Source organism: Durio zibethinus, chromosome 24 (genome assembly GCF_047325235.1).
Source record: "Durio zibethinus cultivar Kanyao isolate XHJ-2024 chromosome 24, ASM4732523v1, whole genome shotgun sequence".
In the NCBI taxonomy this organism is placed as follows: domain Eukaryota; kingdom Viridiplantae; phylum Streptophyta; class Magnoliopsida; order Malvales; family Malvaceae; genus Durio; species Durio zibethinus.
In genome coordinates, this window is record NC_143185.1 from 21456443 (window position 1) to 21472905 (window position 16463).

General features: G+C 35.2%; 2 protein-coding genes and 1 pseudogene across 15 annotated transcripts; all 3 read right to left on the bottom strand.

The window, feature by feature from the left end:
* Positions 1-57: 57 nt before the first annotated feature.
* On the bottom strand, positions 58-3030 carry LOC111316489 (dirigent protein 1-like). Its single transcript, XM_089753390.1, has one exon. It carries the CDS (start codon positions 868-870, stop codon positions 304-306), a length of 567 nt encoding a protein of 188 aa, XP_089609516.1. The 5' UTR covers positions 871-3030; the 3' UTR covers positions 58-303.
* Positions 3031-3149: 119 nt separating this feature from the next.
* Positions 3150-6229, bottom strand: LOC111317285 (putative serine/threonine-protein kinase CST; annotated as a pseudogene). Its single transcript, XR_016333074.1, has 6 exons — positions 6058-6229; positions 5505-5848; positions 4809-4944; positions 4577-4715; positions 4113-4236; positions 3150-3827 (listed from the first exon to the last, which is right to left on the bottom strand). The product of XR_016333074.1 is annotated as a putative serine/threonine-protein kinase CST (transcript).
* Positions 6230-7284: 1055 nt separating this feature from the next.
* Positions 7285-14171, bottom strand: LOC111317286 (protein GET1-like). Of its 13 annotated transcripts, XR_016333078.1 has the most exons (12): positions 13948-14171; positions 13018-13142; positions 12830-12909; positions 12673-12743; positions 12050-12120; positions 11877-11958; positions 11524-11573; positions 9789-10367; positions 9575-9654; positions 9344-9432; positions 8349-8706; positions 7285-8247 (listed from the first exon to the last, which is right to left on the bottom strand). XR_016333078.1 is itself a non-coding variant. In XM_089753389.1 (8 exons), exons 2-8 carry the CDS (start codon positions 13126-13128, stop codon positions 11306-11308), a joined length of 540 nt encoding a protein of 179 aa, XP_089609515.1. In that variant the 5' UTR covers positions 13129-13142; positions 13948-14164; the 3' UTR covers positions 10941-11305. The 13 variants fall into 13 exon arrangements, 4 of the variants coding, with proteins under 4 accessions (XP_089609515.1, XP_022775490.1, XP_089609513.1 ...); XR_016333077.1 differs by lacking the exon at positions 9344-9432; XR_016333080.1 differs by lacking the exon at positions 9344-9432 and having other exon boundaries at positions 7285-7752; positions 8220-8247; positions 9575-10367.
* Between the last annotated feature and the right edge of the window lie 2292 nt (positions 14172-16463).

Sequence of the window (16463 nt, forward strand, 5' to 3'; positions counted from 1 at the left end):
TTACCTACCATTGACAACTCTGTTTAATTGAAATTATGATTTAAAGTAATCATGGGAAAAAATCACTTTTTAATGTATTAACTGTAATGAGTGAATCTTCAAGTGATAGTATTGGTTGACTTGATGGTGTCTGCTCGGATCTTTATCAAAACAAGAAAAAATAAAAAAGGATAATAGTATTAAGCTAATAATAAGAACCAGTGCTTAAGCAAAAAAAAAAAAGCAAAAATGGAAATAGAGGAAGAGCCTTTGAACTTGAAATTAAGTTGGAATCAACATAATGAACAAGAGATATTCCTTCGATCACGAAGTTTTAGCTGCAAACGGAGGCCAATAGAGGTGAAACTCGATTTTGTAGGTAACAGTAAGGCCCTTGAGGTTCACTGGAGATGATCTCACGTAGCCTTGCACAAACAAGAAGTCACCTGTACCTCCTACAACTGGATGATCGGAAGGTTTAACATTATGTGTGACTCCCACGATGGAAATGGATCCTATGTGCTGCTTCAAACGTAGAGTGATCTTAGCGACTGAAATGCTCCGGAGCCCATCAAAACCCGAGGTGATGGAAGTTCCTTCCGCTATGCCTATAACTTTTGAAGATGGGTTAGCTGTAGCAGTCATGGGATCTTGGAAAACAAATATGGTACCGAAAGGAGTGGTGGTTTGACTGATGCCTGGCCCTGCCACACCATTTACTACTATATACCCGGTTTTATTTATGGTTTCATGTTGAAAGAGAGCGAAGTGAAGCGAATTGATTCCATGATGTTGGTGGCCGTGGGTGTCAGTGGAGATGGCCTTATAACATGGGAGAGCAATTAACAGAAGAGCAAGAACAGCATAATTGTGCTGAGTAGGACCAGCCATGGCAGTGTAAATAGACAGGAAAATGTGAAATTGAATGCTTCAACAAGAACAACCTTTTATAGACCTGATAAACACTATTCAGAGAACGTACTCGGACCGGAGATAGAGGTCAGGTCTTTGTGTCACAGGTCGAGACTTAAGCTTCGAATCTGTGCGACTCTCGGATCCGGGCATTCACTCTTCTGACGTCTCGAATCAGCCTGACCGCTACGATTCACACCCTTATGAGGTATTGTCCGCTCTGACCCCTCTGGCATCACGGTTTTGTCCTACAAAAAGCGCCTCATAAGGCGGAGGTGGTGTGAACCTTTATATACCCTAGTGACCTTCCTATTATGTTCGATGTGGGATTCAGGACTCTTTATTTAGGTCCGTGACATTCTCCCGCACCCAACCTCGTGACGCCCTCGTCACAGAGGCTGGTCACCCTGCCTACCTCCCTCGAAGTGTTTGGCATAGATCAAATGGTTTAGGGCTGGCTCTGATACCGGGTCGAGACTTAAGCTCCGGAAGGCTGACCACCCTGCCTACCTCCCTCGAGGTGTTTGGCACGGATCGAACGGTTTAGGACTGACTCTGATATCATTTGTCACGGGTCGAGACTTAAGCTCCGAACCCGCGTGGTTCCGGGACCCGGACATTCATCCTTCCAGCATCCTAGATCAGCCTACCTACCACGGTTCACACTCTTATGAGGTATTGTCCGCTCTAGCCCCCTGATCTCACGGTTTTATCCTACAAAAGGTATCTCACAAGACGAAAGTGATGTGAACATTTTTATACTTCAAGCCTTCTATTATGTTTGATGTAAAATTCAGGACTCTTTCTTAAATCTCAGACATTTGGACTTATAATCTCGACACAATTTACCCCAACAAAGATAACTACTATTCCCACTTCACATTAACCAAAAAGTCTTAGGGTACAAAGTTTTATCAACATAGTCTGTCAAGTAGACAAAGATTAGAAACAAATTTCTAACTTTCAGACGCTGTTTTTAAAAAGGAGAATTTTAGGTGAACCTTTACTTTCACAAGCGGCCCTTGACCTATAAATGTGAGCATCGGATTGGAGCACGATAGAGCACACCGGCGGTGAACCAATAGATTACGTTATAGAAAAACGATCAAGTCAACAAACAAAAATAAATCCTTTCTGTCAATGATGCCAAGTACAGAAGGACCAGGAATCCTTGTGCGTTTATGGACAATATATATGTGCTTCTCAACATATATTGCCTTTATTATAGGATGCTCCGGATCTCAAATGCATAAATTCTACTTTGCTTTGGACGTTAGAACTTATCCCACTCAAGACTCTAAAAGATTCATGGGCAGGCAAGATATACGGCACCATTTTCCTTATGATGTCCTCCAATCACCCCATTGCAACCTATGCTGGCCTTTAGTCCTTGAGATTCAGCCAATCTATCACCACAGAAATTTTGCACATCAACTCATGCTCAATCTCACCCTCTTCTATATCTTCCATCATTTCATCGTATGCTTCACTTGAATTCCAAAGTTGAATTTCTTTCCTTTCTATCTTTACAGGATTCCTCGGTCGACAGCATGCACACGAATTTCATCAGATGAAGTACAGGCCAGTCCACACAGACTAAAAGCACAGCCTTGCTGTTATCAGCATTGACCGACTCTCATGAACTTGTCCTGACGGGCTCACTCAGTAGTTTCAAATTACCTATAAAACACACCCTGATACCATACTAATTCACAAAAGCTCTCTTTCATAAAAAGCAAAGCCATTAAGCTTTGAATTACCTCATCAGGCCCGGCCGCCTCTTAAAATTTTCAATGCTGAAAGCATAGACAGTGACAAACTTAATTCCTAATTCATAACAGTAATGAAGTAGAGACGTTAGAGGCAGACAGGCAGCCTTAATTAAATATGGCCATCCCCTTCTTCCAGATTCTGCTTCTTTGCATGCCTTGGGTTTCCGTCCATGATAAAGAGAAGGTAAGTAGGGATGGGATGGGATGGGATGGGATGGGACGCATAGATAGAACTCGAAATATGCATTTCCTCTCCTCTCCTCAGAAAACTAGCTAATGTCGCCAAACAGCCTATTCACACCATTCCCACTTTATTTGGAACTGGAGCCACCATTGGGGGCAATTGAGCATTGACCGGCATGCTCAATAGAGAAAATAAATTATACCTACTTAAAAATAGGCAATTTCAGATGGAATTGAGCCTATTGGATCTCTACCACTCATTAATTAATTAATTCATCCATTCATTAATAAAACCAAACCAAATCAAAACCAAACCATGATCATTTGATATATACACCAAAATAAAAGATGAAGAGTCCCATTGCAAAATTTGTTAAAAATATCTAGAGAAATCTCTAAAAAGAATCATGATCATGTGATCATATTAATTAAAAAAAAAATTACCATCGCCCCAGAAGAACATACATATGCAAAAAACAAAATACACACAATGCAGGATCTTGAGCCCAAGTTTTATTACTCAGACCTTGTTCCCAGGTTGATAGTTTGAAGATCATGCTCAAGCGCCATGTTGCCTTGAATGAAGCGGGAACGATAAGTAGATTGTTGGCCATGTCAAGGAGTACTTGAGGAACGATTAGAGCCGGATTTAGAGGAATCCTTTGGTTTTTCCTTATTAAGTGATTCAATCCGTTCCAATGCTTCCAAAACTTCTTTCATGGATGGACGGTTTTTAGGATCATGCTCTAGACATTTCAGTGTGAGCTCAGCTGATTGTGTTGCTGCCTTGGACGAATACTGGCCATCAATCCGCACATCCATTATGGTTTTCAACTTTCTTTTCTGAGACAGTTGGTTTCAGCCAATCAACCAAATTTTGCTGCCCCCCTGGTCGCTTCGCATCCAATGCTCGCAAGCCTGTCATCATCTCAAGCAACACCACTCCAAACCCATACACGTCGCTCTTCACATATAAATGGCCTGCTGCAACACCATATAATGGGAACTATAATGTTAGCAAAAGCTAAAGTTCTTTTCAGCACATTGCTTTTTAATGTTGCACATCAGCACATTTTTAATGTTGCACATCAGCACATGGCCACCTAAAAATGCAATTTGAGTGACCTCATCTTTAAGAAAACATTTCCTTTTTCATATATTTATCCAATTAATTCAAAAGCAAAGTTGTTTCATCTAGAAAAGTAGCTTTTCTTAAGCATTTTTTGAATGATATATCAAGAATTGAATGCTATATCAAAGCATCACCTGTTGCAATGTATTCAGGCGCAGCATAACCATATGTTCCCATAACCCTGGTCGTTACATGTGACTCTCCACCAGCAGGCCCCAATTTGGCCAAGCCAAAATCTGATATTTTTGCATTTTAGCTCTGTAGAAAAAAACAAGAAAGAAAATCTAATGTTTGCTCCTTGAATGGGAATGGTACTTTATAATTGTAAAGCAAATGATGGATGCCTAAACTTAGAAAGCCAACCACTCATTTATAGCAAGACAGGCACACATTCCTTCACTCTATTGGGTGGTCATAGATTTTCGGTTGAGATCAGTCTACTTCATTTTGAATCCAAAAAAAAAAGATGTTGAAAACTATATACATTGAAATCTTGAACCAGTCCTCAGACAGTAAGTAGAGCATAATGATCTTGAATTAGAATGCACGCACTTAAGATAAAAATCCAAAGGTATGTGGCAAATAATTAAGGACTAACCCCATCAAGCAATATATTAGAGGCCTTGAAATCTCTATAAATAACCTTCTCTGAAGTATGCAAAAAGCTAGACCTCTAGCTGCTCCAATCGTAATTTTAAGCCTTAAGTCCCAAGATAACGGTTCAATTGCTGGATTTCCTGCATAACCAAATAACCAAGCACTCAACATGATTTACCCATTGGACGTGAACTTCCTTTTTTTCTTATTTACTTTCAAATTCTTAATCTTACGTCTGAATAGATGATTTTCCAAACTTCCTTTCTGCATGAACTCATAAACAAGGAGCAGCTCTTTTTCCTCCCAACAGTATCCCAACAGCTTAACCAAATTGGGATGAGACAACCTTCCTAGAAAGTTCACCTCTGACTGCAAAACAATGACAAATTAAGGAGAAGAAAACAAATCAAATAAATTGCTGCCACTGACAGAGAGAGTCATGAATAAATTATAGTATACTAACTACTGACTATCCCAAAACTGTTAAAATCAAGAAAATTGCCTAAATACAGCTAGAATGCGATGTCATTGAATACATTGAATATTGATACCACAACAAGGCATCGTTAGGTTTATAACTCTGAAGGTGACATCACTCATTCCAGACAATGACAATTCCCATCAACAGTACTTAGAAAATGATTAAACGCCCAAAGGTTTTTTCTTCTTTTTTTCTGGAGGGTAAGGATTAAAGGTTTAATAAAGCTATCAAAAGCTTTTAGCTAAAAAAAAAAGCTAACTAACAGCTTGGGCTTCTTCTTTTTGGCTTTGTTGTTCGTCTACTGAAATACTAGCAGTACTTATTAATAGAAACAAATGAGAAGATAACAACGAATAAACGCCTTGTTATTCCTTCCTTGACGGACAAGATATAAATGAACAGAAACAACAGAGCTGAAATTGATGATAACATGAGAATTAATTAATACCTGCCACTCTTCAAAACCTTGCATACTTTCATGGTTCAATTTCTTGATGGCAACAATCATTCCAGAGCCAATCTTTGAGGGTGTTAAAGTTTTCTCATCCAACCAACCTTTGTAAACTTTACCAAAACCCCCTTCACCCAACAGTGTATCACCTTTGAAGTTCTTGGTTGCTGTCTTCAGCTCTGCAAAAGTGAAGACTTTCAAGTTTGGTGTTTCCAGGATCCGCCCATCTGGGCATCCCTCCTCAACAATTTCACTTACAGTCTCTGAAAATTGACTCCTGCAATTGCTAGCACTGCTGGTTGCTGAAAATTCTATGTTGTTGCTGCAGTTATTTGATGTACCTGTTGCAGATAAAAAAAAAAAAAAAAGGCTTATCTAGATTAACACTCTTTACTATGTGATTCTATTTTTTCTCCTTTCATGATCCAGGGGAGAAGAAGGAAAAAAATGAAACTTCTTACAAAACAGATTAATTAGAAGCCTCAAAAGAATCAAAGGAAAACTTTTGAAATGAATTAGAAGAATATATGGTATGGTAAGAATAAATTACCTGGGGTAGTAGGAATGTTGGCGGAGCTGTACACGTGACCAGTATCTCGATCAGAAGAAGATCCCTAGCAATTACCCATATGAACAACAACTCTATCTCTCTTACCAACCCTATCAGGAGAACAAGAACAGCATTTTTTGCAGTAGAGCTTGTTAAATTTCTTGGCAAAAACGCAATTAGAAGGAAGGACAAGATATATATAAAGCAGAGAGTGGAGAAGGTGGAGTTCCTGGCTTTTTTTCTTTTTTGCCTTTCTTTCAAGGCTTTTTCCCGGCTGTTGCAGGTAATCAACGTTTATTGCTTCTCTGACCAAAAAAGTAGAAACTTTCATGCTTGCTTATTAACGAGTACAAACCGTAGCGATGCGTAGGTCAACAAGGACGTGTGAGTTGTAACAGACAAGCGCAGGAGGAGTTGGCGTCAGCTGCGTGTCTGTGTGTAGACATATTTTTTTAACTGCGTTGGACATGTTTGAATTTCGTACTTCGTAATTCTAACTTATAATCAATACCATACTGCTACACTTTCAATACCCTTTAGTCTGCTCATACTTCATACAATGGAGTGAACTGTCTCATTTTTATTTTACCAAAAATTAATAGTGTTTTCCTCATATGTACAAAAGGTTAATGTTTTTCATTTTCTTATCTATTTGTGTTGAACAATTTTAAGACCTTGCTTTAAAAACTTTTTTTTATTGACTTATTCTCTTGATCTAATTCTCCTTTTCTTATTAAAAAAAAAAAAGACAATTTTTGTATTTTATGTGGAATGGTCCATGATATTTCATACACAAATAAAGTCACCACCCAACTGAGTGCCAAATAATAGCATGAAATTGAACTTAATATTGCGCAATGCACATAATGTCCTCCAATTAAATTCACAAATTTGTTCATTTTTGGGCCCGAATTAATTAATACTATTAAGTTGTAGGACTTGGAAACTCTTCTAATTTTTTAGGGTTTGTTGGTTAAGTGGGCAAAACTACACATAGAATCTCTAAAATCTAGTAATCCAAACCTAGCTAATTAAATAAATTTCTGGCCCAGGAAACAACCTCCGAAATTATAGTTTCTTTTCCTTTTTAAAACTATTTTTCTTTAAAACTGTTTTTTTTTTTAATATTAGTTTTCGGATAATAAAATTATTTTTAATTTTCCATTGAACTAATACAACATAGGCGGCCGAAATTATATTATATTCTCCAATGCAATTTTCCGAGGATGAAACAAAGGGAAATGATTAATTGCTGCAGCATGTGGCCAAATAAAGTGGAAACGTGGGAACTAATTAAGCACTCTGAAAATGACCAAACCTCCCTTCCGAGTTTTTGACACTACCAAATCCTAAAACTGCTAATACAAACCCATTATATCTACTTTTACATCCCTACTGGATTTGATGACCCATGCTTCATTGGACCATTGAACTTCTTCTCGTGGAGTTTAGGATGGGCCCAACACCTTCTTTCATCGTTTCTTTATGTCACATCGTTATTCTCCCTCTTATTCATAGTTCATTTCGTTTCATGCCATACATGGATGGATAATGGAAAATAACCTGTCCTTCCAACTTTTTTCAACGACCCAAAAAGCTTATTATTAGGCACTGGATGCCACTGGCACTGCATTCCTGTAGTACTAGCAGTAGAGCTGCTGACAACGACAAAACAAAGCAAACTTCCATTGCTCTCTGGTGAAATACATTGATCGTGTGATAATTAGTTTCACGAAATCCAAAAGTTGGAAAAAAAAAAAAACGAAAGGTTATGATATGCTTTATATATATATATATATATATGAACAAAAAAGGACCCAAATGGTATCAATCAAAGACAGATACTCTAAAACACACCAAGGGAACAAACACCAGCAAGAATTCAACCTCACTTTCACCAGAGAGCCCCAAAATTTGATTATGTCCCACATGCAAGGCACATGATATGATACCCATCAGCTAGGTAGACAGTTCTCACAGAATAGATCACAAATGATATATTCAAAGGTAATAACAATGGGGAAAGCAGTTCAACAAGGAAACAAAAAGATAACAGTTGATAAAATTCATCAATGTAAAAATACAGACAGAAGATAAAACTTATCCGCTTCAGAAACTAAACCAAACTTGCATGTCTGGCCGACAAACGGCTAAATTGCTACCTTTCTGCAGAAGCCTGATTGACATAACCTGCACACGATCAAATGCCAGAGGAAAACAGAAACAAAACGTTATTGCTTTTTTATCTTCGTTTCTTATCTTCAACAAATGCCAAAAGAAACTGATCTTACATCTTGGAACATATAAAACCAAAAAGTTTGATATATCAGGCTGAAAAGAAGTCTTTGTGATGCATATGCCCCCTGCTAACTTTCCTCTATCATCCCTCAAACTGAACTGGAAGTTTTTCTTGAAGTGGATGCAGTCGGGATGAGCATGATGGCTATGGGTCAAGGATCAGTTTCTTGCTGAACATATAAATCCTGACCCGAAGCTAATCTAACACCCTTATAACACCAATTATCCAGCAAAGTTCTCAAAAGAAAAATAGGTTCATTTAGGGACAGCAAAATATTTAACACAATTTAATCAACGGTATCCTTCCATATGTTGTCTATAAGCAATGCAGTAACTGGCAATATGCAATACCTGTGTCACATTTACCCAGACAGATTAGTATCTTAATTTTACAGTTAAAACATGATAATTTCATATTAAATCAGGTTGCTGATCACACTGATGAATGTTACAAGCCACTTTATTGGTACAAGGTGTAGGGCATGCTCAAAGAAATGATATGCATTCAACCAACTCATAAAGGAATGGAATATAACTGAAGAGAACTAAATAAGATAAACTACTATTACATATCTCAAATTTGGACATAGGGGGATATTTTGATGATTTGTTGTCGCTAGGCGGTACTGATGCTGAAATCATTGGTAAGTGAAGGCACCATTCTGGTACCTTTTTAGCTCAAAATTTTATTGCTACTTTTTTCTTTAGTTTTCCTACAAATTTGCATTAATTTGCTTTATAACGGCTTCCATTGACTGGAAGTAGCAGACAACCAAGCTTTTAAATATCAAGCAACTGAACCCAAATTCAAATTAAAAGAAATAGGTAAGAAATACCATGTCAGGAAAAAAGAAATGAAAACACAAAATCAGGTTAACGTGAGATGATAAGCAAGGTAACCTACAATGGCAGGGAATGCATCAATAACTGCATTAATAGTAATCAATGAAAAGAATTTTCTCCTCAGTACAACTTATATAAAGGCAACCTTCGACAGCAGCACGATTGCAAAAGGCTTGGGATAGCTCCCCTTGCCCATAGAAACGATATTTTAAAGCCCCAAATGCATTTGGAAACCTAGAGAAAGAATAATTGCATTTAACAGAAAACTAGATGCATTGTACTACAATAAGCTTCTATTAAAATTTCAATATGGAATTGAATATAATTGAACTTTAGTTGAAGGCTTGAAGCATCAACAGAAAGAATAAACATTAACCTGCCAACAGATGAATTTTACGGAGCCAATTGATCGATCCCATTTTTTTGTCTTGAGCAAATATCTACAAACTCCAACATCTTATTGATCATAGCCCGCCATCGGTATTGCATACAGTATAAACAATGCGAAGTCAAGATCACGCCAATGATTAAAGCAATGAGGAGGCAACTAGAGATGAGAAAATAGAAAGGAAAAGTGATGAGTAACAGACGATTTAATCGTGGGCGGCAACCCCATTTTATTCAAGAAGTCCAACAAACGGACTCTGCAAATCCTCCTGGGAAATCTTGACGCCTTGTTCGCCAGCCAAGCGTCCATGCACCAGCTTGAAGAACCTCGTCAACTGATTCTTCTACATGAGTCCCAGACTCTTGTCTTTGAATATGGCGCTCCGGAGTCTGGCACACTCCAGAGGTTCCGCTTGTCATCCCCTAGGAAAGTGGCGTCAATACTCTTGAACTCCAAATGCTGGCAGGCTCAGGATTTAGCATCAAGTCAATCGATTTGTCCAGCCACATGGATGCTGAACTTTCTGGAGTGCTGATAAAGAAGATGAGGTGAAACGCTGGAATCTGGATATGTCGAGGGAGGAGTAGAGAGGATGAGTGGCGAAATCCGAGACGGGGTAATCGTGATGGTGATGGTGACGATGAGTGGGAAATAGGTGAGAGAGAGAGCGAGAGAAAGGAGAAGTGAAAGCCATAGAAGGGATTGGGATGGAGATGGTAGAGGCGACGGCTTGAACGGATTCGGATCGGCCGGTGCGTAGTCCGATCATAGTGAAGCCAAGCTAGCAAGACAATGAAGGAAAGTAACCACTTTCAAATCCTTATATACCCACACTGATATTATAATAATTCAGACAAGATGGTGTGATTTTGTTTGGAGTTAGAAAGGGAAAGAAAACAGTAAGCCAAAAAGAAAAATGAGAGAGCTAAATCTTAAAAGCTGTTGATGAGTAATTTCAGACGCCGGTCTAAAAATTGAGGGGCGGCGGTGTTAAGAACAAACATGATTGAAACATTGGATTTTCAATCCAAAAAAATATGCATGTCGAGCTGGGCCTTTTCAAATTTGAACGAACGACGGCCCAAAATTTACTCCGAACAAGTTGGCAGACACAGACAGAGACAGACAGACGGTTGTAACAGATTAACAGCTATTCCAATTCTCCAATGAAATGAACTCTTTTTTTTTTATTTAATTAAAATAATAAATTTAAAAAGGAATACTCCTACTAGTCAGTATTCAGAAAATGCAAAGAGAGGTAGCGTCTAGCTCTGAAGATTTCAATATTTAAAATGGAAGAAGACTAGAGGAAAATAAGAATACAGACGGAATTAATTAATAAATGAAAAAAGGGTAAAAGGAAAATAATCAAACCATGTATATTTATTTCATAGTTTTCATGTTTGAACCAACAATAAAATTGAAATTAAAAACATACGAAAATGACCAAAAAGACACATCAAAATTTTATCACTTCTGTTTCTTGATAAATAAAATGAATGAATTTTACAATAGATTTTAATTCACAACTTCAAAATCAAAACTACATCACGCAGAGCAAACATCCAAAAGCATATTGTTAGATAAGCCCCTTGTTCTATTTGACGAGTCGACAGACAAACTTGCTAACCCTGGTACACAATATCAACCAGGGTATGATCCCAACCTGCAATCGACGTCATTAATCAGAACACCCATCAAAACCATAATTGTATTCTTTTATTCCATACAAGGGAATGGCAAGTTTGACCAAGGTAAAATACTTGTGCTTATGGCAGCATTACACACCTCCATCTGGGTTGCAGATAGGCCATGTTATAAACAATTGGGATAAGAAAGACAAAAACCAGAGAGTGAATCCTAATTCTATCACATAAGGAAGAAGTTAAAATTATGATTAGAGGTTCTAAAATCGAAATGATTCCAAGATTTTTTACCATGACATTGTTGTTTAAAGAACCCCCAGTCTTCCAGGATAACACCTTTCCTGCAAAAAAGGATGTCATATTCAACAAACAACCGATTTTCTCAGATTTTCTGTAATTCATATTTTGTCCTCCAACTGCTTCTTGTCAACTCTTTATGTTCTCATGTAATTTAATTCATTTCTGGCCCTAGGGGCAAACTTTATCTAATTTTGTGAGTATGTTATAACGAAGCATGCATACCAAATTTAGCAGGCAGTATGATCAGCGCAAGCATATTTAGAAAAAGTTGTAGTCACACAGCCAACAGGAAAACAAGCTAAAAACTTAACACAACAATAGCCACAATCATTATAGTGCATTACCAAAGGGTTGCACAAATTGCTGAGACACAGAAGCAATGGGAGACCTCCAAAACCAGAAGATTAGCACAACATGAGTTACGACCTGCACCAGAAGACAACCAATCTCTTAAGATATTAATTAAGCAAACAAACATATACAGACTTCTAGACAGTTTCATTACAAACAGAATCACCTTTAAGATGAATAAAACTTTCAGATACAAATCAAATGACAGCTTCACCTCTTTGCTTTGTTGTGCCTGATCTGGACATCACGTGTTTCTTCTATCAGTACAGGTGATACATACTTAACAAATTAGGGGGGGGGGGGGGGGATGGGAAAAAAGGAAACAAATAGACTATAGCAAACAAGAGATAGCTGTTTATGAGATCAAGATCTCTTTCTTGAAAAGGAAAAGAAAACATATGAACCATAAACAAAGAAAAGAAAGAATATCAAATAAAAGTTGAAGTAATTGAATCTAGTTCTTGTCTAACTTAAAAAGTTAAAATACATGTACAATATACAGCAAATGAAATCAATCTCATTAGTCTCTCAGGATTAAATTTATCCTTACTCTCCTTACTTGTTAAACTTCGGTAAATAAAACACCATATCAACCTGATAGTCCAAAAAATTAGAACACTGAAACTTTTCTCCATGGTCCTAATCAGATCTCCATATCAATCATTTAACTGATCAAAAGTTGAATAAAATCCAAAACACCCCAAGAAGATTTTTCAAAGAATCAGATTCATATAAGCTTAAGCAATGAAGAAACATGAACCAATGGCTAAAAAAGGAAAGTGGCCTCACAATTTGCAAGTTCCTTCTCCTTGGCAGCAGCCAACCTCCTAAGCTTAGCTGCTTGTGCAAATGTAGACGGCCTATGATATGAAATATATGTTGTTTATCATGCAATTGTGAGTGCTAGGCCAATTAAATGGAACTATACACTTTTTAAATCACTTACTGCGAAAAGGAGGCAGCCTCTTTCAAAAGCCGCTTAATCTCTCCACGAAGCTGAATTTCCCTGTCAGTCTTGGATGCTCCCTAACCATGAAAAAAGAAAATCTAATCAAAATTGTGAAAAATCACAAGAAATTTTATAATCTTCAAATTGAGCAATCGGATATGACAATAACAAGCAGACTTAGGTACCTTCTTTAAATCTTGGAGCCGTTTGGTGGCAAATTGGAAGAAAATGACAATGAAGAAGATGAGAGGAGCTGACAGGGATCTTCTTTGTTCTAGGATTTCTCCTTCTCCCATATTTCTCTTACGCTCTGTTTTCATGGAAAATTTAACGAAAAGAAAAATATAATAAACCCCCTTATCTTGTTTGGAGGACAAAGAAAATATGAAAGCAAATTTCCTCTTTTCCTTCTTGGGCCTGACTTGCATTTTACATTTTTCATGTCCTACTACAAATATTTGTTCAGTTGTAAATTTGAGCCTATCTTCTCCCTACTTATATAAGCATGTGTTTACTAACATGATACTTTGTCAGCTTTGTTTCCCCAAAACAACTCAAGGTAGATGAAATCTCCTTCAACTCCCTACACAAACTTTGCTTTAAATGACTTTTTTTTTTCTGCATTAAAAACCAGCACTATAAACTCCAAAGATTTGACGTTTAACTCAAAGCCATTAGTTCCACATGAACGGATAATAATAATAATAATAATAATAATAATAATAATAATAATAACGTAATGGATATTGCAAGACCTATTACAAGGACTAGGAGACAAACAAGAGACTAAAACACCTAAATTCAAAAACCAGACATCAGTTCCACCAAAGCACAACAAAGACCAAGGTTATGGAATTAGGACTCAGACAAAAATGAAAATCAGCCATGGGCAACCATGGAAATGCGATCGGGAATCAATCAAAACGAAACTTATTGAAATTAAAGACAACCCACATGAAACTTAGGCTTTTTTCATGGCAAAATTTTGAAATCATCTCATTTCCCCTCTAAACCAGACCGCTGAACATCAATATCAATAGGCGGCTTTTCCCATTCCCCTTCAAAATATGAGTGCTTAAAATATTGGTACGTCAACAAAAAAACCGATGCCTCACCGTCAAAGAAAGAAAAAAGAGCACAGCAGAGCCAGAAGTCGTGAAAGAATAAAAGCGTCGGCCGCGGCGTGGAGGGCCAAATTGATCTAGTTGGGAGTAGAGATATGGAAGACGATGAAGGAGAGAGAGGAAGAAATGGAAGTGGATCTTGCGCCAAATTCAGAAAACCGGAAACTTTCTTTTTTAGGTATTTCTTTTTAGGGTTGAAGTAAAAGGAAAAATATATATTTAAAATTTTATTTCATATTTTTCTTTAATTAAAACTTTTTTCATAGCATTAATTATTATATGTACCACCTTAACCGAACAAAAAATCTATGAATTTGTTTCTTTTTTTCAAAAAATAATTTATCGTGAAATATGTCTTATTTATTAAAAAAAGTCACTTTCCTTGATTATATATTAATAAGTTTTGCAAAATATATTATTTCTATAACTTTCTTTATATTATATACTATAATTTGACTGACTTTAATATTATAATCAAATTACATCAATTTAATCAATCAAATTATTTAAAAATAAAAATATTATATTTATATATATATAATAGAACTAATTAAATTTGATATTATGAGTCAAAAGAAATAAACTCAATTAATAAAATTATTTAAATATTCATATTTTTTAACTTATAATTAATATATTTTAAAAAATCTGTTTTTACTAAAGAAAAAATATCAGGTTATCTTTTAAAAAAAATACTAATCATATACTTAATTTTTTTCATCTAAAATAAATTTTTTTCTAGTCAGATAACGTATATATATACATATTTGTAGTTCATTTTAATTTAATTTTTTTCGTCTAAAATAAATTTTTTTCCTAGTCAGATAATGAATATATATATACATATTTGTAGTTCATTTTAATTTATATCTCCCAGTCCTGGGGTTCATGGGTTGGTACGGTAGGCGGAGGGGCCTACTTCTAAATATTTCTTTTGGTGACTTTCAAAAGAAAGCTTAGGTCTCCCGCGAGTGACTCTACTAGCACTATTTTTTAAAATTAATCTTTGCTTCTCGAAATATAAACGTGCCTTTTTTTCGTTTTTTCTGAGAATTTTTTTTTTAAGATATTAATGGCTTGATATTTTTTACTATATTGACTTTGGAAGAATTATTTTCTTTTTCATTGTCATTTTTCTTGCAGTGTTACTCTTCTAAATAAAATGATTTGCAAACGTTTAAAATTACATTTTTTTTTTGTGTTTAAATGCTTTCTTGAAGTTTCTTCATAAAGTTGAAAGCTTGTTAATTATAGAGAATATAATAAATTCATCATCCATCTGTATTTTTTGAACTTATTTAAAATAATTTCAATTTAAAAAAATTGATCCATTATTAATTTTGAATCAATCATTTTGTACTTATTTTATCTTGAAACTAAGTACTTCTTGGATGTGGTATCTTTTTCTCATGTACCTTATAACCAACTTTTTTCATATTTTTTTTGTCAATGTAAAAGTTGTTAGAAAAAATAATTAAGAGAGGAAGAATACTAGAAAAAATTTTGGCTTTGAGATGTGAATAATATTTTTTAAAAATAATTATATCTTTAGAATATAACAAAGCTTCAAACTTTCTAATCAGAATAGTAAAAATAGTTATACTAAAAAATTTATTTATAATGAATGAGTAGACATAAACTTCTATTTAAATGATTATGATTTTTTGTATAATCATAACTTTTATAAATAATAATTTATTTATATTCAAATAGTTATGACCATTTGTTATATGATAATTATTTTTATTCAAACATAATTATTTAAAATATGAATAAAATTAATACAAAAATTAATTTTATTCATCAATAATTAAATTTTTTTATTCAATATGGAATACACCACATTCTAAAATACCAATAATCCGTCACTAGTTTGGAATGTTTGTACTTAATTTTTACCTTTCACACAAATAAATATTATGAATACAAGAAAGTATCTCTCAATTTATCTGCAGATTAAATCTTAACTCTTAGTGTTAAAATTGAAGATATAACACATATAATACTTATTTATTCTTCTGTCAAGAGGTTTACAATCGATTTTAATACTATTATGGTCATGTATTAATCCTATTCATAAATATTTACAATAAAGACCCTAATTATTCTTGTTGAAGTGATACCACTTCTATGTTTATATAGGTAAAATTTTCATTCTGTCTACATTACTTTAAATATTTAAAACTCTATTAAGAGTATAAAACTCATCATCACCGTACAATGGATCACACTAATTTTTAAAATTTGAATGGATTTTACTAGTATTTAACAGACACATAACAATAATTTATTTTTACCCATTAAACTTTGTAATTAGATATTATTAATTCAAAGTTAGGTTCCCATTATTGGTGTCTAATAGTAAGGGCTTAAATCTATTTTACTTGTAGTACTACTAACCAAATATCCTGAAATTCAATTTGTTTTATCGTAATTACCAACACTTGAGATTGAATTTCTAATATAATCACATCAGGCTAATAAGTCCAAACTTTTTATTTTGCATA

Bases quoted from the DNA above. Each gene is read 5' to 3' on its own strand.
- LOC111316489 (XM_089753390.1), bottom strand. From the start codon at position 870: ATGGCTGGTCCTACTCAGCACAATTATGCTGTTCTTGCTCTTCTGTTA.
- LOC111317286 (XM_089753387.1), bottom strand. From the start codon at position 13,128: ATGGGAGAAGGAGAAATCCTAGAACAAAGAAGATCCCTGTCAGCTCCT. The intron at 12,744-12,829 runs GTAAGTGATTTA...TTCATATCATAG, and splicing joins GAGGCTGCCTCCTTTTCGCA to GCCGTCTACATTTGCACAAG. The intron at 11,574-11,876 runs GTAATGCACTAT...CCTTTTTTGCAG, and splicing joins GCAATTTGTGCAACCCTTTG to GAAAGGTGTTATCCTGGAAG.